Consider the following 19,074-nt stretch of genomic DNA (forward strand, 5'->3'; position numbering starts at 1 on the left):
CATCAAAGTGTCAAGGTGAAAGTCCATAGAGAAAGAAGGCCTCCCGGGCCCTTTTTGTGCTTTCTTTTCTAAGTACTCTTAACTTTTATTCATTCCCACGCTGCCCTGTGGGACACCTACCGTCATGTGGACCTCTCTCTGCTTCCCTCGGTACGTTGGCACTCTAACAGAAAACAAACAGACAAAGGTGTGTTAGGAGGTGACAAATTAAAAGCTAATATTGGCTTTCACACAACATGGAGGTCAGTGAGAGTTAAAGTCATCACATTAAAGTCTCTTATCGTAACTCATTTTCCAGTGACATAAAAAGCAGACATATGACATGCGCATAATCATTCTTTACACACATGAACCAACGAGGAACGATGTGACATGAACTCTGACCCCCAAAACAGCCAGGAAGCTAAAAGTGCAACAAGTAACGTCACATTTAAGGACTCTTGGCTGCATTCATTTCCATTAAAAGCCCGGTAAGAATGTCAACCAGCCACTTCGTCCCCTTCACTGTGTGTGTGTGTGTGTGTGTGTCACTACACACACACACACACACACAAAAGGATTACTGGCAAGTTTCCGTGAGTTTGCAATACCTTGCTCATGTTGCTCCGATTGGACTGACTTAATGAAAAAGAGTCATTAGCCCCCCACTTCCCCTTGAACGCAGGCTCCACCCCTTCCGGGTGGCGTGAGACCGAAGAGAGTGGGGGTCCAGTTGGGTGGGGGTGTGAACCCCCAACATGCACCCCCCCCAACCCACCCACACACACAGTCAGAACACTCTGATGGGTGTCAAGCTGCAAAAAATTAGTGATGGGGGGGTTGCACTAATTATTATAAATTGAATTAAAATGCAGCCCCTTTGGTCGCCACCTTTGCTCAAGTGTGATTAATGATTATATGCCTTTCACACTTCGCCCTTTAAAGCAGCTATCAGAAGTAAAAAATGCTCATTTAATTAGCTTTAAAAACATTTATTTTGAAATCTGAATAACTTCTAGCTGATTTCTACTAAAATCTACTGATTTCAAACTAATTTCTCCGTGATTTGACTTTTATTTTCATTGAGCAAGCCACATGAAAGGCTAACATGAAAATGACACTCAGGATGAATGATGATAGATAAAAATGTGTGGTTTTGGCTTTTTGGCTCTCATAATAATTAGCAAGAATGATTTAGGTGATTAAAAAGGTCAGCAGTGACCCCACAAGGGCGAGGGACCCAAGCACAGCGGACTCACCTTGACAGCCGACAGCGTCAGAAATAATAGTGTCAAACTGTCAATAAAGTTCATGGTGTTGACAAATCCAAATCCGGGCGAGGTGTCAGAATCCGCGGTGTCGGTGTTGGGGGTCTTCACGGTCATGAAGTTATTATTATTTAGCAGCTTTTGGGAAGGGTTCTAAAAAAGGGGCCTGGGGGTGCAGCAGTGGCGAGTCCATGTCGTTGGCGGCGTGCAAATCCTCTTTTGTGCCAAACTTCTGATCCTTTAGGATATCCACACACGAGAGAGGAAAGGGGGGGGAAACGACAGAACCAGGAGGATCCAGGACGTCTCACATGGTCCCGCAGTGGAGTCGCGGCAGCATTACGCACGCAGTAATCCCATGCTTGTTGCGCCAGCGTCAGTCCAGTTTGGAAAGTGGCGCACCGTCGTCACCCTCCTCCTCCTCCTCCTCCTCCGTCTCCTCTTCCTCCTTGCCTGCAACCTGAACCGAACCGGGTGACTGACGACGCTCAGCGGGGAGGAAGACCAAGGCTTCACCGAGTCCGCTCTGACGTCTCCTCGCGCGCACCCAAGCGGGTCAGATGATCCGCCAACAAAACCCGGACGCTCCGTCCAGCTCCACTCCACTTACTTTTGTAGCGGGCCGCTCGTGATTGGTGGACTAGGCTTGCGGGGGTGTGTCTTGCTCGCACCCTTGGCGGCTATGTGTGGCTGGAATGAGCCATGACGTTGTGCGAGTGGAGGATGCTGCGGGGAGGCGGCACACATCCAGCAGGTGGCGCTGTGGTGAAAAAAGCGTGTTAATGTTTAGTTTCACAGTGGGGTGCAATCTATTAACAGACCCGTATGGCGGCTTTCAGAATCAATTTCAACCCACGGGGGCTCGCTGTTGACTGTAATTACATGCTCTAGTGATGTGCGATATCGATGGCGAGTCAAGACACATTTTAGAATATATTAATAACTTCAATAAAACCCAGTAATCCATCACTTTATTGCGGTTTTTCAAACTGTAATTAATTAAATAATAGATACATTTGCACATGATACATGAGCATCGATATTTTGGGTTGAGTGTCGATGATAGCGCCTGAAGAGTTGGTATATGTAAGTGATATTGATATTTCAGTATCAATCCACATCACTAACATGTCATCATATTAAGAATGCTTACATTGCATCCTTCTATTATACTTCCGCCTTCAAATATGTGTGTGTGTGTGTGTGTGTGTGTGTAAACACGTAGTCAAGCCCAAGTTAACTCAGCCGGAAACTGCTCCTATTGTTAATAAAAACAACAACTCTATTAATTGTACAGACTCATTAGCATGTTCCTAAAAGTGGAAAAATAAGTTAACCACCTGGGAAGTCGGTCTTTTCACAATTCATCTAAAACGCAGCTGGTATGTACTCTTCTTCCGCGATCGAAATCGACCCCCCAACAACCAGTGGGAATGGAGTTCACCTGTCCCAGGGTCAAACTGCGGCCATCATAAAACACCCATCAACTGCTTTAAGTCACTTTTAAACCATCTTACCTCTAAAAATAAGTCAAGCGCTGCCAGTAAATGGTGCATCCAGCAGGAAATATAAAAACAATAGTATGTGTGTCTGGGAGGCGAGTCTCTTCACATTCAAACTAAAAACTCACAGCTGCTATGTGCTCTTCTTTCATTAATACTGTGAAATTATTTGTTCACAATCACTCCCCCAACCAAACTGTATCTGGGCGGGGAGTCTAATCCCGTTCAGACTAAAACCACCTTCATCTTTTATGAGTATTTGATGAAGAGGCATGCACCGCTTTATTGCATCTCAAATAAGTTGTACCCTTATTTTGGATTTAGCAGCAGAAATGTAAATGTGTTGTATTTGCTCATAAGTGAACACATGGAAAATACAGAGATTTATATCGTGATGGGGGAAAAAAAAAAGCCACTCTGATTTAAAGTGTGCAACAAGATGGATTGTTGATGCTGGTGCAGCTCCAATAACCCTGATAAGATCAATGTGATTGATATTGCTGCATGGCCTTGAATCCATTTACGCTGATGAGGCAAGGTCACATGTCTTAGGGTCACGACCAGAGTGTTGCTTTAATGACTTTTTTCACTTCACTAGCGTTTACATTTAAAGGAAACGTGCACTATTTTTGGAATTTGGCCCATCATCCGCAATCCTTGTTGTGAGACATGAACACACATCTTTCTCTTTGCTGTGCGTTCTAAAGATATACAAATAGCCAAAAAAAGAGACAGTTAAGAATACACGCACCTATTTTGCCTATAAAGCTATTTGAAAAACCCTCAAAATTTACATAATGCATATTAACCAAGCTACATTGACATTGTTATTATCATCATCATCATATTATGTTATGTTATTAACATTGTTGCGCCCCAAAAGAACTACGTTACTGGTGTTACCGGCTAGCTACTTGCCGTCTACAGCGCCACAGGCCAGTAGCTAAAGGTAATGCTACATATAGTGTTGCTACGTCGTAATATATTGCTATGTGAACTCAATGTAGTGTAAGTATGACATGTTATCATAAATGTACCTGCTACTACAAGCTCACAGCATGGATAGAACACCATAAAAACTTGCTGGAGGTTTTTCATAGTGGGCTTTGTGGGTGGAATAGGCGCGTCCCATTCCATGCATGAATTATCTACCTCTTTTTAGCTGTTTTTATATCATTAGAACGCACAGAAAAGAGAAAGACGTGTTTAGTTTTCAGTCAGGATTGTGGATGATGAGAAACATTTAGTTTTTGTTTCAAGTGCAGTTTTCGACTCTTTTCTATTGCTCAAGTGTAAGTGGACATTTGTCATCCAGAAACTGATAATTAGTTTCATTTTGATTCCAATTTATTGGTTGCTTAGAAAAGCAAAACTTAATGAAATCTGTATTTCGTAGCGGGTTGGTACATCGGTCACAGGGGAAAAAACGCATTACCGCCACCTACAGGAAAGGAGTGGCACACTATGACACGGCACTTAGTTGACACAGTAGTTCACCAAATGAGTCAGGTTAGAGTCTACTGTTAATTACATACTGTCATCGTAGCACTGCTAAAACAATCTAATCATGGGAGGAGGTTGCACCTTGCCAAAAGTGTGTGAGTGAGTTTGGACACGTAGCTCGGCCTATGTATACTCAGTAAGTGTACGTGAGCGAGACAACGTGGCCCCCGAGACTTCACTCTTTTTTCTTTTTCCCCCCCTGAATGGGGCTTCTGAAGAAGCCACCTGTCTTCTTTTTCCTCTTCTTCCATTTCTTTTTTTTCGAGCAACAGCTGGGTCATCCATGCCAGTAAGGATGTGGGAGGAAAAAGAAAAAAAAAAAGAGGAGGGACGGTCAGAGATGCAAAGTGATGACAGATGAAGGACTTCATTGAAATGTTAATGATAGCAAGGATGGGCTGACGTGCAGATCGACACACTCAGGATTTGAACCGTTGCACGTTTACTTTTTCTCCAGAAATGCTACATTGCTGTACAATTAGGCGTACTAGCCTTCAAGGTTCTGGTTTTGTACCACTGACCTGAACATGCTGGAAACATACCTGTAGCTTTTTGACGTTAGAAACAGTTTAGAGTCTGGAATTTGCCCCCCATTTGCCCAAACACAATACAAAAATACATTAAAATATAGAATAAATGCTAATATTGCTAATATTTAATAATACAAATAAATAATGTATCAGCATACTGTACATACTGCCTGAGTACTGTGGTCTCCAGGCATGGCCATACAGCGTTGACGCCCTCTGCTGGCGTAATAGGTCACTACAGCTCAAGCATCAAGGGGCCTGTGAAGCACAGACAGGCTGATGAGTGCGTGATGACACAACACTGCTGCTGCTGTGTGTGTGTGTGTGTGTGTGTGTGTGTGTGTGTCCGACATGGCCCACATGACAACACCTTGGCAGAGGAGGGATGAAGACCGGAACTTCAGAGAGGAGTTCCCTGACTCCAAAGGAGTCGATAGTCCATTTAAGTGAAGAATGACACGTGGGGTTCATGACATGGCATTTTCTGCTGACTCGGTGTATACGCTTGCCGGGGAGGGTGTTGAAGGTGCCAGTATGTAGACTGTGTATGTTTGTGCTGACATGTACACAAACATACACGATTTAATGAAGCGTGCCTTTCCAGCAATGACAATAAATAGACTCCCACACAAGGCAACATTATATCTTGCGCCTAAGTTACGATGCAATTATCCTTCAAATGCAACCTCCGAAGGACGCAAGACTTGCTAAAGTTGATGGGCTTTTGTTAAATTTTTGATGCTACAGATGGCAACATGTTCAGAGTCTTTTGGATAGTAGTGCAAACATGCATTATGCTTGACATATCTGACATTAGATGTTCAAATGAGCGAAGTATTAGGTTATACAGCCTGTCCTTCAGATGCTGCATCCAAAGGACAGTCCTTGAAGTCCGTCATGCAAAGTGTGATATTTCAGTGTGTGGAGCCGTATTTTGTCCTCTAATCCTTTAAACAATAGATGCCTATGCAAGAGGCAACCTCATGTGTGGGATGATTGCATCGGGAGGCGTTAGCAAACGTCCCAAATAACCAGCTGCCGGGCCTCTAAGTACCTTGTGCCAAATCTCACATTTTTGCTTCTTTTCGCTGTCAGACTTCACGCCACGTTTATGCACTTTTTCTAGCTTTGCTGCTGTTGTTTGTGAGAATGAAAGCTACCACTGAGGTCCTTTGGACTTGATGGAGGGAGCTATCCCCTGGTGGGCCAGTTTTTTTGGCATTGTTCGTCCGTACGCTTTGGACTGCGGGACATCATGATGAATGCGTTGTTGGACCATTCCGAAGTATAGTCTTCTGTTTGTTGGACGAGGTACACATAAATGATCTGTTAAGTCTGTTTACTGTCTCCAAAAGAAGTCTATCCTTGTTTTGCAGTCTTTGGAACAGAAAGCTTTCTGGGTTTTTTTTTGTTTTGTTTTTATGACCATTCGCCAAACGCCACTCCATTGCTCAAAGGGAATCTGGCAGCCTTTTCGACTCAACGCCGTGCAGATGACTTCGCTCACATCTGTGAGTGTCAGAATAAATCATCAGCCTATCAGCATGGCCAGCGTTGACCCGGCCCAGCTGGAAGGAGTGTGCCGCACAGAGGCAACTCCGTGTCCCCCTTGGGGCCTCCCCCCGTCATGCGCTCATATTAGAAAGAGGAGATAAGTCGGGGGGGCTTTTAGATAACGCAAGCGATAAAGTTCAAGTGCGTTAACAAGCAGAGCGGGAACTCATCTTTTCCCCGAGAGGCTCGGACTGCTCTCGCCCCCTCGTCACTCTTTTTCTGCTCCGTGGTCACTTCCAGTAAGTGAACTGCGCACTCCCAGTTGGGCGGTTCAAAGAGTTCAACTAATTTAGTCAGAAAAGGGAGGGAAAATAAAAAAAAACACAATGAAGGAAGAGGAAAATAATCTGCACTTTTGCACTTTGAACTGACCTAAAGCAAAGCCCAGTCAATGCTGATGACCCACATTTGGAATGCTGCCGTTGATTGGGATTGTTGAGGAAGTTGTGTGAAACAACGCAAACAACAACAACTCCACAGCCAAGTTGGCACCATAATAAAAGAGCTTGCGGTTGGCTTGGATATGCTAACCACATTACATCAATACTGGACTTAGGCTATAAACTTGCATGCTAATTATGATAAACAATCCTTTGTCAGGGCTGCACGGCGATCTAGTGGTTAGCACGCAGGTCTCACTGCTAGGAGGCAGAGTTCAATTCCACCCTCGGCCATCTCTGTGTGGAGTTTGCATGTTCTCCCCGTGCATGCGTGGGTTTTCTGCGGGTACTCCGGTTTCCTCCCACATTCCAAAAACATGCTAGGTTAATTGGCGACTCCAAATTGTCCATAGGTATGAATGTGAGTGTGAATGGTTGTGTGTCTATATGTGCCCTGTGATTGGCTGGCCACCAGTCCAGGGTGTACCCCGCCTCTTGCCCAAAGTCAGCTGGGATAGGCTCCAGCACCCCCGCGACCCTCGTGCGGATAAGCGGTAGAAAATGAATGAATGAGTCCTTTGTCTTGGCTCATGTCATGTTGGATGTGATGCTAATGCTGACCACTTAAGGACTATGCTAGTTTTTGCTCGTTTAGCCTTCAGAGAAAGATATGATGTTAATGCTGACCATATTAAGAAAAGATTTTACCTTATTTATATTTCAGCTTTCATCACTACAGGGAATGGATATGTACTGTAGCTTATTCTAACCATATGCGAAATAATAAAATCTGTAGCTGCCAATACTAAACTTATTATGCCAGATCATTCTTCATTCTAGTAAGAACCAAAACACGATCGGTTTTGTGTATATGCAACGTATAAAAAAAACATACGTGTCCTGCCAACCAATAGAAAATGGTATACAATATTCATCTCATGTATAGGAATACTGCAACCTGCTGGTATGGAGGCTTACGTGGTGTCCATGCACATGGGAAATTAACATATGATGTTTGTCCAGGAATTTCTGGGAAAATATCTTACTATGTCCACCATGGAAGAGATGCTCTCATAGTGTTGAAATATGAACTGGATCAACCTTTAAAGGTTAAGGGAAGTTTTTTTTTTTCAGTGATGACTAATGACATTGGCAGGATGCAACCTGCGGTCTGTGTTTGTGGAGTTAAGCAAGACTTATCTCTGTGTTTAACTTCTCTTCAAACAGCATCCCCCCCAAATAAGTACAATTCACTGCCGCAAATAGCTGAAATCTTATCCAGTCCCAAAGGCCAAGTCGTTTAAATGAATGTTGTTTGCGCTGGTTGTTTTTGGAGCTTTTATCGGCCGTCAGAACACCTCCCAGGTGTGTTTGGGGAAGTCTGGGTTTTGGTCACTTTGCTAAGACAAAGACACACGGTCTTATCTGAGTGCCATTGTGTTCTTGTCACAAGCACCAACCCCAGCCAATCAATGCTGATGACCACACAGCATCATCACAAACACAAACAAGTGAATAAAGCTCACCTTTCACTTCAGGTTGAGTGCCAGATGTGACTTAACTTACTTTATGTCATTAGGCAGCGGGAACAGTGTATTGCCATAATTGGAGCTTTGTTTTGGAGTTTTGCATGACAGTCACCGCAAATCTAGATATCTTATACAGTCGTCCCTCACAATATCGCCATTTGATTATCGCTTGTGGTTATTTTGTGTAGATTAGAACTTACAACACAAAGTTGTACCTAATTATTTTGTCTAAATGAACTTGCAGCAATGTAACTTTGGTTTACTCAACTAGCACATCTCGGCTACATCCACACAGCAACCCATGACTGTGTGTACAGTATTGTACAGCATATTTGTTGCATCAGTAATATTACATGAATGACTACCATGGGTGTATTTGCTGGGAGGTGAACGAGTGCAGGGCATGGCCTAATTGAACAAGTATTTACTCCTTTCACATCAAAAGGGCCTTGCCCATAAAACGCAACTCGGTCGCACGATTGCGTCATAACAGCGCTCGCTTCATATACGTGGCTCTGTAAACGTTTGTCAGTCAGTCGCTGTTGTGGATGCCACACCCGGAGTCAGCGCTTTGAAAAGGCTGAGAACATTGTGGTTCCTTCCAGAGGTGTGTGGAAATTAACTGGCAAGAAAAAGGGACCACATGCCTCTGAGCTCCTCCGAGTAAACTAGATGACCGATCAATACACACAAATTTAGTTATGTCACACCTGTCTCGACAAGCCTAACTTGTAACCACTGCATGACAGACTACCTCATGTAGCTTTTCCCACAGTGCAATTAACAAAGCACGTCTTCACATAATTAGTCCGCATGTGTGCCAGAACTGCCTGCATACGCTTTGTGGACAAGCAAGGAAAGCCTCGTGAAATTTGGCGTGATTACCGCTGCCAAAACGCACAGCCATGCATCATTCCCACGGGAGGTTGAGAGTCATCGTAACATTCAAACTGATTTGACCACGAGAGGGTGGGGGCCAGGTAGGAACATCAAAGGGACTTGTGGCCCCCGGGACATGGATTGGGATGAAACAACATGTGACCTAAAAGTCAGGAATGAATAGTGGATTGATGAAGAAATATACACCACACTCATCAGTGATTCAACTTGTTTACTTGTGCCATCGCTTCCTAACACATTACAATACTCAACGTTCTTAACATTTGGGATTTGGGATTATTTCTACTGATTCTAATTAGGCAAGTTAGTGATTGTTACTATCCTATTGACTAGGGGTGTCATGACACAATACATATGAGATTTTAGTATTACTTTTAAGTACAATGAAAATATACTGCAATCTACGAATTGCATTTGTACTACATTACACTCTGCCACACTCTGTGTGTATGCTAGCGGCCCCGCCTCCACCCACCGCGACAAAGAGAATGAATGACTGACAAAAGGGCTCACTCTGTTCATGCCGTTGTTCTATGGAACAAACATGGCAAACATGGAGTGAACCCTCTTCCTGCCTTTTTGGTGGCGGGCGATGAAGGAAACAGACATGCATGCAGCTGTGTTTTTTTTCCGTTAAGGTCCGAAAAAGACATTCCAGTTAAGTGCAAGAGTTGTCATACACAAGTTGTCAAGTTTCCCGTGTTGGCACGGAAGCAGGGAAGTTGAATACGAACCATCGAAGAAGGATTTCTATTAAACACCACAGCTTCCTGAAACATCCACTGCTATTTGCCACATTGGAAAAGTGTGACAAACGTCTTGGCATATCTTATCATATAAAAGATGAATGGGCTTCCTGTACTGTACATTTGCATACAAGTAAAGCATCAGGAAGTTGCCTCAATAAACTGCACTGTTATTTATTGTTACATAACAGGCCTGATAATGTGCCAGTAAAAGGAAATAAAAGTTCCAGATAAGGATGCCAAAGTGCTTATTGCTTGATAAACACGTTTTAATTAGGACAAATAAGTTGTAAGAAAATGGTTCCAAATGGAAACGTGCCTTCAAGTGACGTCATATTCATTTGGACACTTGTCCCTCCGAAAGCCCGCACACAGTTTCTACAGAGAAAAAAAAATGACCCACCTCACTGCACGCATCCATTCTAATAGAGCTGCAGGAAAGAGCCATCGCTCAGTTTAAACTGGTAGTTGTTTCCTTCTATCCCATAATCAATAAGCTCAACAATAAAGAGACGATCAGTTTCCCCAAAAGACGTTTGACCAGTACTGTGGTCCGGAATCCAATTAAAAGACGATTTCACGGGCTGGAAATCTGATTTCCCTGGAGGTGGCTGACTAATAAAGATAATGTCCGGGCTAATTGCTGGGCAGGGGGGGTCGGGGGGTGAAAGCTGAAAGTGAAAATCTGATGACTCTTTCAAGAACACCATGGAGGCAATTAAGAACACACAAGTATCTGTTGAAATTGCTTCACATGTGACTTACTTACTGTTAGGAGTTGAAACTGTCAAGTGCTTTTCCTACTCCACCATACTCAGGTCCCTCGTTTATAGAGGTTAATTCCGACCACGATCAATTATTTTCTGCAAATTTTGTATTTTCGTAGGATATAAAACCTTTGTATTATTTTCTAAATACGTGTTTGAACATTATTAGAGCCCTGTAGACATGAAATAACACTCCTATAGTCCCCATTACACTCCTATTATTGAATGTTTACAAAACTATTATGCTACAGAGACTCTTTAAGGCCTTTAGCTAGCAAGTTAACCAGATAGCCTCAAATGTATTTCTTCTAAACTTAAGGTTTTCAACAGTGTGGCGAAGAAGGCTTCAAACAGAGTGAGAAGCCACATACTAAGCACTTTCACGCGGAATGGGAGGAGAATCTTTTTTTCACTCTGCATCCACGGCTAGCTACATGGAGTGCAAGGTCGGGTAAAGGATGAACGTCTCATCCATGTAGCATTATTCTTTGTTAACACCACATTTTCCCTCTCTGATGCTGCATTAACCAAGATAACCACTTCCACACGGAATGGGAGGAGAACTTTTTTCCACTTTAATGTCGAACATGCCAGGGCTGACGTCATGACTTTGTGCAGAGTTAAGGTAAAGTAATGTAAAGTGATGTCTCAACTTTTGTGGCATTACTGCCACCTAGTGACCAAAATACTGCTTTTTTTTTTACTAATAATAGAGATTAGTCTAGCACGATATATATATATATATATATATATATATATTAATGTCATCATAGATTAATGAATACATTTCAATAGCATGTATAGCATATAGCGAGGGAAACGTGCCATTGGGAGGGACCGTATACTGGAGAAAACATAAACATTAATGCTCTGTCAATATACTCACAGTTATTACCGGTTTGGTTTTCAGTGCCAACTAAAACATTATGCGATCGAAGCTACACTGACCCACAGGAAAAACATCTCCGAACGAGCTCTATCCATCCGTCTGTCATGTAAGTCAATATTCCTTTGGACCGTAGTCTTTGTGAGGTCAGATGTCAAGAAATCCAAAAAAAGAGGAAAGAGTACAGCAGGGGATGAAAAGTATTGCTGCAGGCCACTTTGGTGAAGTAAAAGACCTGCTGAGAGAGGAAACTATGAAATAGAAATATGACCACTTCTCACGGGCAGAGTTATTGTTCTGTTTTCGTTTGCCTATCAGGGTCACTGCAGTCAGTGTGGAACAGATTCGTAAAACACTAACATTAGGAACACATGCACAACTTACCATAAACAGAGCTAATATTATTATGCTTGGATTTTACAACATAACTTATTGACAGCTCTTTCTAATCGTGTATTTACAGTAAGGTAAATAAGAGGGGTGTCACAAGACAAGAGGACGCGGGAGATGGGGTACACGAGAACGACACAAGACCAGGTTGTAACATTCATTTTAAGAAACGTACAATGAAAAAAACAGAGTTCTGATCACATTGGAATCTTGCGACATCCCTAGTAAATAAGGTAACAAAAATATTAGAAAGCATTTTGTTACAGGCAGAGTTGCACATTTACTGATGTGTTGCAGCGATAGTAAAAAGGTGCTGCACGGAGCGGACCTTTGGTTTATGGAGTACACGCTTGTATTGTAAAGTCTGAGTGTGTGGAGAATGGCAGAAGCCAAGTGGGTGTCTATGCCCTCGTTAAAACAAAAAAACAGCAACCAGCCTCCAAATGATGAGGGGTGAAAGGGTACACAAGTTAATAAATAGTTTATATGTTATTTCATGTCTAGCTGAGGGTAATTAAAGACACATCTCTACACCAATTCATTCCATAAAGGCGGACTTGAAAGACAGTCGGTTGATGGTTAGCCAAAAGGGACTAGCCAAAGTTGGACCTATTCTAATAGGTTCACAGAGAGTTACTCTACGACAAACCGTACTGTACCTTCTTCACTCTTCTAGAGACGAATGCCATTATAAATCGAGAAATTCTAACAAACTTTCTGCAGACTTTCTTTGAGCGGTTCCATTGTGACTGTAACGGGAATTGTTTGTAAATTAGCAGGCTAGTTCCTGGTAGATGGTGGACATCGCTACACAGACAGTACCATTTGCCTTATGGGGAGGTTCCATTGTGACTGGAAATTATTACAAAAGTGGGAAAAACAATCCTTTTGTGTTTCAAAAGTTGAAAAAATAAAGTGGAAGTTTCTAAAAATATCTGTGTCGGTGTGGGCATTTGTGTTCATTTGTACAGTATATGAAGTACACGCAGGCTGATACTACTGTACTGATCACCCTCTGGTGAGCCGGTGTATACAATCCTCCATTTTGGCAGTCAAATTCATTCATTCATTCATTCAGCAGAGCGTAACAAAATGCATTTTATTTTTTTTACAAGCTAGTGCTAGCAAAAAAAAAACAAAAAAAAACTGCTGGATGTGAGTGACAAAAAGCACATTCCAGCTCATGGTTTGGAAAAGCTGCAACATTCAACATTTGGCATGACAAGAGAGAAAGTAAAGATGCCTACAGGTGCTCTGGAGTGCCTGCCATTAGAATTGAGGTGCAATTTTTAGTGTCAATGTGGCCTTCACCTCAACTTGATCCCCCCCACCTCATATAAATCACCTTCCCACATAAGCAGAGGTCACTGATCCTCTCATCCACTCCTTTTGTCTCTCACGGTCTTTCTTTGATTTACGTCGACAGTATTAAAAAAACCCAAAAATGTAATATGTTTGAGTAAATTTTAAGTGGTGTGGGCGCGTTTTGGGTGCGTTCAGTGTCTGGTTCAGCGGACTCCCCAGCGTGCGGCCCACCTAGTGTGACCGCTGCACCTCGTAAAGAAGTCAAACAGGAGGTTTTGTAAAGGGCTTTTTTTTTAACCTCCCAGCGAGTGTTAGGTTTCTCTACCAGCATGTGGATTCAGTCGCCGGGAAACAAGCAATGCTGACAAAGACAAAGCAATTTAAGACACCTGATGGAGGGGACACACACACGGAAATCAAACAAACCCTCACCCACATTAATTTGGTCATTTTACAGTCATCCTTCAACTATCATGGTTCCGTGAAGTAGGATTCCTTATTCATAACTGGAATATTTTCATAGAGTACAAAAAATCTGTTGTAAATATGTTGTTTAATATTATTAGAGCCCTCCAGTGATGAAATAACACCCCTATAGTCACCTTTACACTCCTATTATCCAATATAGTATACATTTTCAGAAAAAACAAGTCATCTGAGACATAAATAAGACTTGTGTTCCAGAGATTGTGGAGCTGAGTAGGGGAAGAACAGGAAGTGACATCAGGGGTTCAGAGATTGTTGTGAGTTACGGCTGAAACAGTAGCCCACATTAAGGATTATTGTGCCTGATCATGTCAACTTGAAAAAGTGTGTGTACCCCTGATATACATTTTTTTTTAGAGTAAGAGGTAGATCTTTGGGACTTTGTCATTTTAAAAATAGCTCAAAGGCTGAAAAAGTGTGAGCACTCCTGGTTTAGAAATGAGAAATAAATTAATTAATTAATTGCAGTTGAAATACAAGCCTAAAACCTGCAGGCCCAAGATTCTGTCGTCGGAACTACGGCTGCTTTACAGCGCATGGAAGTAGCCCGGTGCTGAGACCCAATCATCTTGGAGATGACCCACATTCTGCACATGGCTGAGGACACAGCAGGAGTGCGTGACCCTGTCTGACAGTGACCCGCTCGTGACCCTTCCCGTAAGAAAAGAGAGGAAGGGAAGATTCGTTCAATGATCACCAACAAAACCAAACCTGTCAATCAGAGCTCATCCATGTTTTTAGACTTTCCCTTTGGGGAAAGCCTGCATCTTTATTTGGGTGCCAATAGGCGATTTAGGAAGCAGAAAACACAATTTAAGTAGCAGGTAGCCTGCCGTTTGAGGGATGCTTGTTTTTGCTCGGTTGAGTTAGTCCGCGATGCAACGGATGTCACTTATAAACACGTCATTTAAATAAATAGCATGATAGGAAAAAAAAACACTGAAGCAAGCCACAACCGTGCATGCTCCTTTGCTCCTGAAAGCCTGCCTCAAACCCAAATATTGGCAAAAAGAGAATTTAATATCATTTCATTGCTGGGATAAACCCAATAAATGGAGATAATGTTGATATAGTGTACAGTCGCTGCAAAAAATTCTAAAATATCTGCTGAAGAAACTGGATCTCTGGAATCTAAAGCTTGCATGATGGCCTACAGATATCCACAAACAGAATTAGATATGGATTCTATTATGTTCTAATGCAATGACACATTCAGAATGTCTATGTGCACATGCAAAAAAAACAAAAAAAACATTTTCCTCTTCTTGGTGGTCAATCTGGCATTTACAATTTACAAACATGTGACCCAACAAAAATTTCAGCACCTCAGCTTGCAAATATCCAAATGTGAGCGATATAAGTGAGAAGGAAGCGGAGGTATGTGCTAAGTCGTAAATAATTCCTGGCCCTTTCATAGCCAGCACATTTAGATCCTGCTTAAAACGGCACAAAATGTTACAGTCGAATAATCCCCCGAAGGGCGGACTGGAGGGCGCACCTCTTTGCAGACAAATGGTTTTGATTAAGGACATGTTGTCTTTATGGACGGGGCATTTTGTACAAAAAAGTCATGTAATGAGTAGAAAACTGACTTTTTGGCTGGGAAAGTGTGGACCATTTTTAAATTATGGCATGATCCAACATTTCGATGGCGAAGTCAGCTTTTCCAGTGCAGTATGGCCCAAATTTAGTCTGAACTTTTTGTATGATTTTGCCACCATTCAGCTAAAACTGTGTGCCAAATTTTATGACAGTATTTTGAAATACAGTAAAGAAATGTCTCAAGATTGGCCCTGCCGACAAGGTTGGTGTTCCTGTTTTTTCAGTGCATTGGCAATTTGGAGGAAATGCTGAAGCTCCATGTTCTGTAGATACACAGAATATGAATTCCAGTTACGGGAACTTCAGAAATGTAATGATGGGGATTAGGAACTCAATAAAATACGGCAGTATTTACAGCGGTTTTGGGAAGACTGAAATATTCCAAAGGGAAGTCTTGGTCCTCTCTTTTCATGAGCTGTTGTAGCGTAGGATGCACAAAATGCACACCATTTTATGCATGTACACGGGCTATACTACGAGAGTGGCTGGTTCTGGTTAGCAACCGAGCAGCTGAATGTTTATGAATGTATGTGTGTGTGTTAGATTTTCGCAGCCAGGAGGTGTGGTGGGCCTCCAGAGACAGATTTCTCCATTTGATTAGCTTCCTTTCTCAGGCTTTCTTCCTCCTGCAGCCTTTAGTGTGAACTTGCGAAAAACAAATCATGTGGCTTGTACAATTAACACCAGCCACTTTGACACCTGTGCCGTTAAATACATGTTAACACTGTTATTTAAGGTGTTAAACAGGACAAGGGAGGGGCAATACAATCGATTAATACGCCGTAAATTAATCAGGTCTTGATGCAATTGAAGCAAAATGGAGTGCTGCTAACCTGCTAACCGATAATGGTTGTTAAATGTGCTTGAATAAAAAAAACACAAATAACAAAAAAGTAACAACAACAAAAATGTAAATAGCATATCTGCATTATAAACATATTGTATAAAGGTAGTAAAAAGTCATTGTATGTACCACCTTAGTGACAAGATATAATTGCGCCAACTGTGGAATAATGGACTGGGAACAAACATTTGTTTAACACTCTCCAGAATAAAGACATCAAATAAGGCGGCATTGCATTATAGTCCATACGACCAAACCCTGATTGATTGGCAAAGAACCTATTTGATTGATCAACGTCTCTGGTGCTAAGTGCTGACTTTTCTACTTGAGCCAATCGCACCAAATCTCGTCGGAAAATTCCCGACACCGTTGACTTTGCGATACTCACGTGTTAAGCAAGCAGCAAGGAAGGGAAGCTAGCATTTTGTGCTCTCCCGCCTCGCAGGTTCAGTCGAAAGTCAATATTGACCCTCAGTCGGGGGGGGGGGGGGGGGGGGGGGGGGCAGCCTCAGATGTAAACATGATTTAGTGCGTACAGTAAAATCCAGAGTCGTATGGGAGCGCCACGCATGAAGCACATGGATGATGATTAATTGAACTTACGATGACGTGCAGGGAGTGGGGGTGGTGGGGGGGTGGTGGAGAAGGTAAGAGGGACAAAAGAAAGCAAAAAGCTGAGAGGGCCAGCGAAGGGGAAGGAAAAAGGGGGGAGATGAAGGGTGGCAGTGAGGGCTACTGAAGCGCTGCAGGAGTTTGGGAAGCAGTGAACCCTGCCCTGACACTACACCAGCTACCCCCCCAACCCCCCGCCTCCATCACTGTGAGGAAAGCCTCCTGGCGCGCCGGCATTACGTTTCCCATGAGCTTTAACACGCCGCTCATTAAACTTTTGCCTCAGTGACATGCCGCTATTACGTCGTCTTCTGTGGAATCCTCACCCAAAACAAAAATAATATTTTACAAAGTGCAAGATAACAGTTTGTGGACAGAGAGAGTGTGAGAGAGAGACGCAGGGAGGATTGAGGATGTTATGTAGTGTAGTGGTGATTTTGCATTACAACTGCCCCTTGCAATATCAAGTTTTTTCAGAAATTAATGATAATGATTGGTCTATGGTCAGAGTAAAAAGAGTTCTCTTCCCATTCCGTGTGGAAGTGGTTTGTGGCTTCTTCCTGTGTGGTCCTTCCCCACTCTGTTTCAAACCCTTTTGTAACTGGTTAGCTTGATCGTTTGCTAACTAGCAGCCATGTAGAGTACTTGTAGCATAATAGCGGCGCAATCCAGTCAAAACATCGAACATGGACAGCGACAAGTTGGATTCAATATTGATTAGACACAATTTTCTTAGTTAAAACATAGAAAACCTGTTTATGGCTTCCTAAATATGGGTTTAAACATTATTAAAGGCTTGTACACATAAAATAACACCACTAGAGTCACTTTTATATTACTATTATTTTTTGGTTTACATGACGCAGGCTGTGGTATCACTGCAGGGACATAACAGATGGCCGCTGCTAGCACAGCAAACTACTGAGCTAGCTTGTTAGCCTCTCCTATTGACCTATTCTAAACTTAAGTATGCGTACTCGATGTTTCCACTTTAACTCGTCAGTTGTCACGTTAGTCCTTTTTAGTCCATTGAAAAACAGATTTCAATGGAGTTAGTGATGCAATGTATAGCTTTTGCTGCGTAGTATCTGAGTACACCGAGAATGTTACATACTCAGATAGCTAGTCTATATATTTTTTTTTACATTAGATTTTTTTAATTTCATAGTTGCAGGGGTTTGTTGGGGCATAATCATTTCAAAGGGAAAGTGCAGACTTGAGTTGTTATAAATCTAAAGTTGTAACTGAATAAAAAAGGCAATTTGCTACATGTGCTTTAGCTAATGTTATCCGTGTACGTGTTACCTTTCAGCTGGACCCAGGAAGGTTGTTGGTGAGGACATATGGTGTCTCTCAGCGTGTTCTCTCGCTACATTTGCAGTTGTTTGGGGAACGGCAGCAAAAGTACAAGCTTGTCTTGGCCATCCCTTCCTTGGAGCGCCCATGGAAGCTACACGGAAAGGTAGTCAACCTGAACATGTGAATGCAGTCCAACAATAACTCCAGGCAAGCTAAAGTATGTGGTGAAATAAAATTTCTCCTACTAACAAGGGAGATGTCTTCATTCCATCATCATCTATTTAGAGCTCACTTTTACAGACGCCATTATGTCCACTCAAGCAGAAAAGTGTATGTCTTATGATTTAAGCATATAAGATGATGACTTGAAATGCTTACTGCCAAGTCTTTCCTAGTCGGTAGCTAGCTAATTAATCAAAAGGCCTCCAAGCTGGCTCGCTTGGGAGCTAACTGAAGTCTAAATCTCAAATACAACTCTCATCCATTTAAAAAAAATGTTAACAACCCACCAAAATACGTAAAACAACAAATAAATATGCCTTACCTTGAATGCTTTATCAGGAGGATCAGTAGAATGGCACCAGATTCACCTACAAAATGGCTTCCTTGGCTTCCTTAGCTTGTGGATGATTATGCTTCCTGTTTCCTGTCTACACAGGAAGTAGGAAGTAATATAGAACTCCAACAAAAAAGGTCAACATTTAAAAAGTAAATTTAAAATGAATTAAATAAAATAGCATTTTTTTTAGAAAATCACAAGAATAATGTAATTCAGACACTGAAATCATTCATATTAAAACAATTAAGTACAGCCAAATGAAACAAAAACAGGTAATGGAAGATTCCTCTTCCTGTCTTCCTGTCTATACAGGAAGTAGGAAGTGAGCCAGCTCTACAGCAGAAGGTTCAACTGCATGCAGACATATAGATATTAAAAAAATGGATTGGAAGCAGACGGGATGAAATTATAACCAGGTTAGCCCATAAGCAGT

At 42.2% G+C, this 19,074-nt stretch overlaps 1 protein-coding gene across 4 annotated transcripts in view; it reads right to left on the bottom strand.

Moving 5' to 3' along the window:
• Positions 1-18,744, bottom strand: part of vegfab (vascular endothelial growth factor Ab) — a 30,523-nt gene extending 11,779 nt beyond the window's left edge. For 2 of the 4 annotated variants that reach the window (XM_058057293.1, XM_058057289.1), the window contains exons 1-4: positions 18,627-18,744; positions 18,089-18,233; positions 1,239-2,007; positions 121-163 (exon numbers count right to left, since the gene is read on the bottom strand). In XM_058057293.1, the coding sequence (XP_057913276.1) occupies positions 121-163; positions 1,239-1,364 (169 nt within the window). In that variant the 5' untranslated portion in view covers positions 1,365-2,007; positions 18,089-18,233; positions 18,627-18,744. Of the gene's footprint in view, positions 1-120; positions 164-1,238; positions 2,008-4,949; positions 5,041-18,088; positions 18,255-18,626 lie in introns of all 4 variants that reach the window. The other 2 variants (XM_058057291.1, XM_058057292.1) reach the window with 2 other exon arrangements.
• Between the last annotated feature and the right edge of the window lie 330 nt (positions 18,745-19,074).

The sequence above is a fragment of the Doryrhamphus excisus genome, chromosome 19, assembly GCF_030265055.1.
Source record: "Doryrhamphus excisus isolate RoL2022-K1 chromosome 19, RoL_Dexc_1.0, whole genome shotgun sequence".
NCBI classification, from domain to species: Eukaryota; Metazoa; Chordata; class Actinopteri; order Syngnathiformes; family Syngnathidae; genus Doryrhamphus; species Doryrhamphus excisus.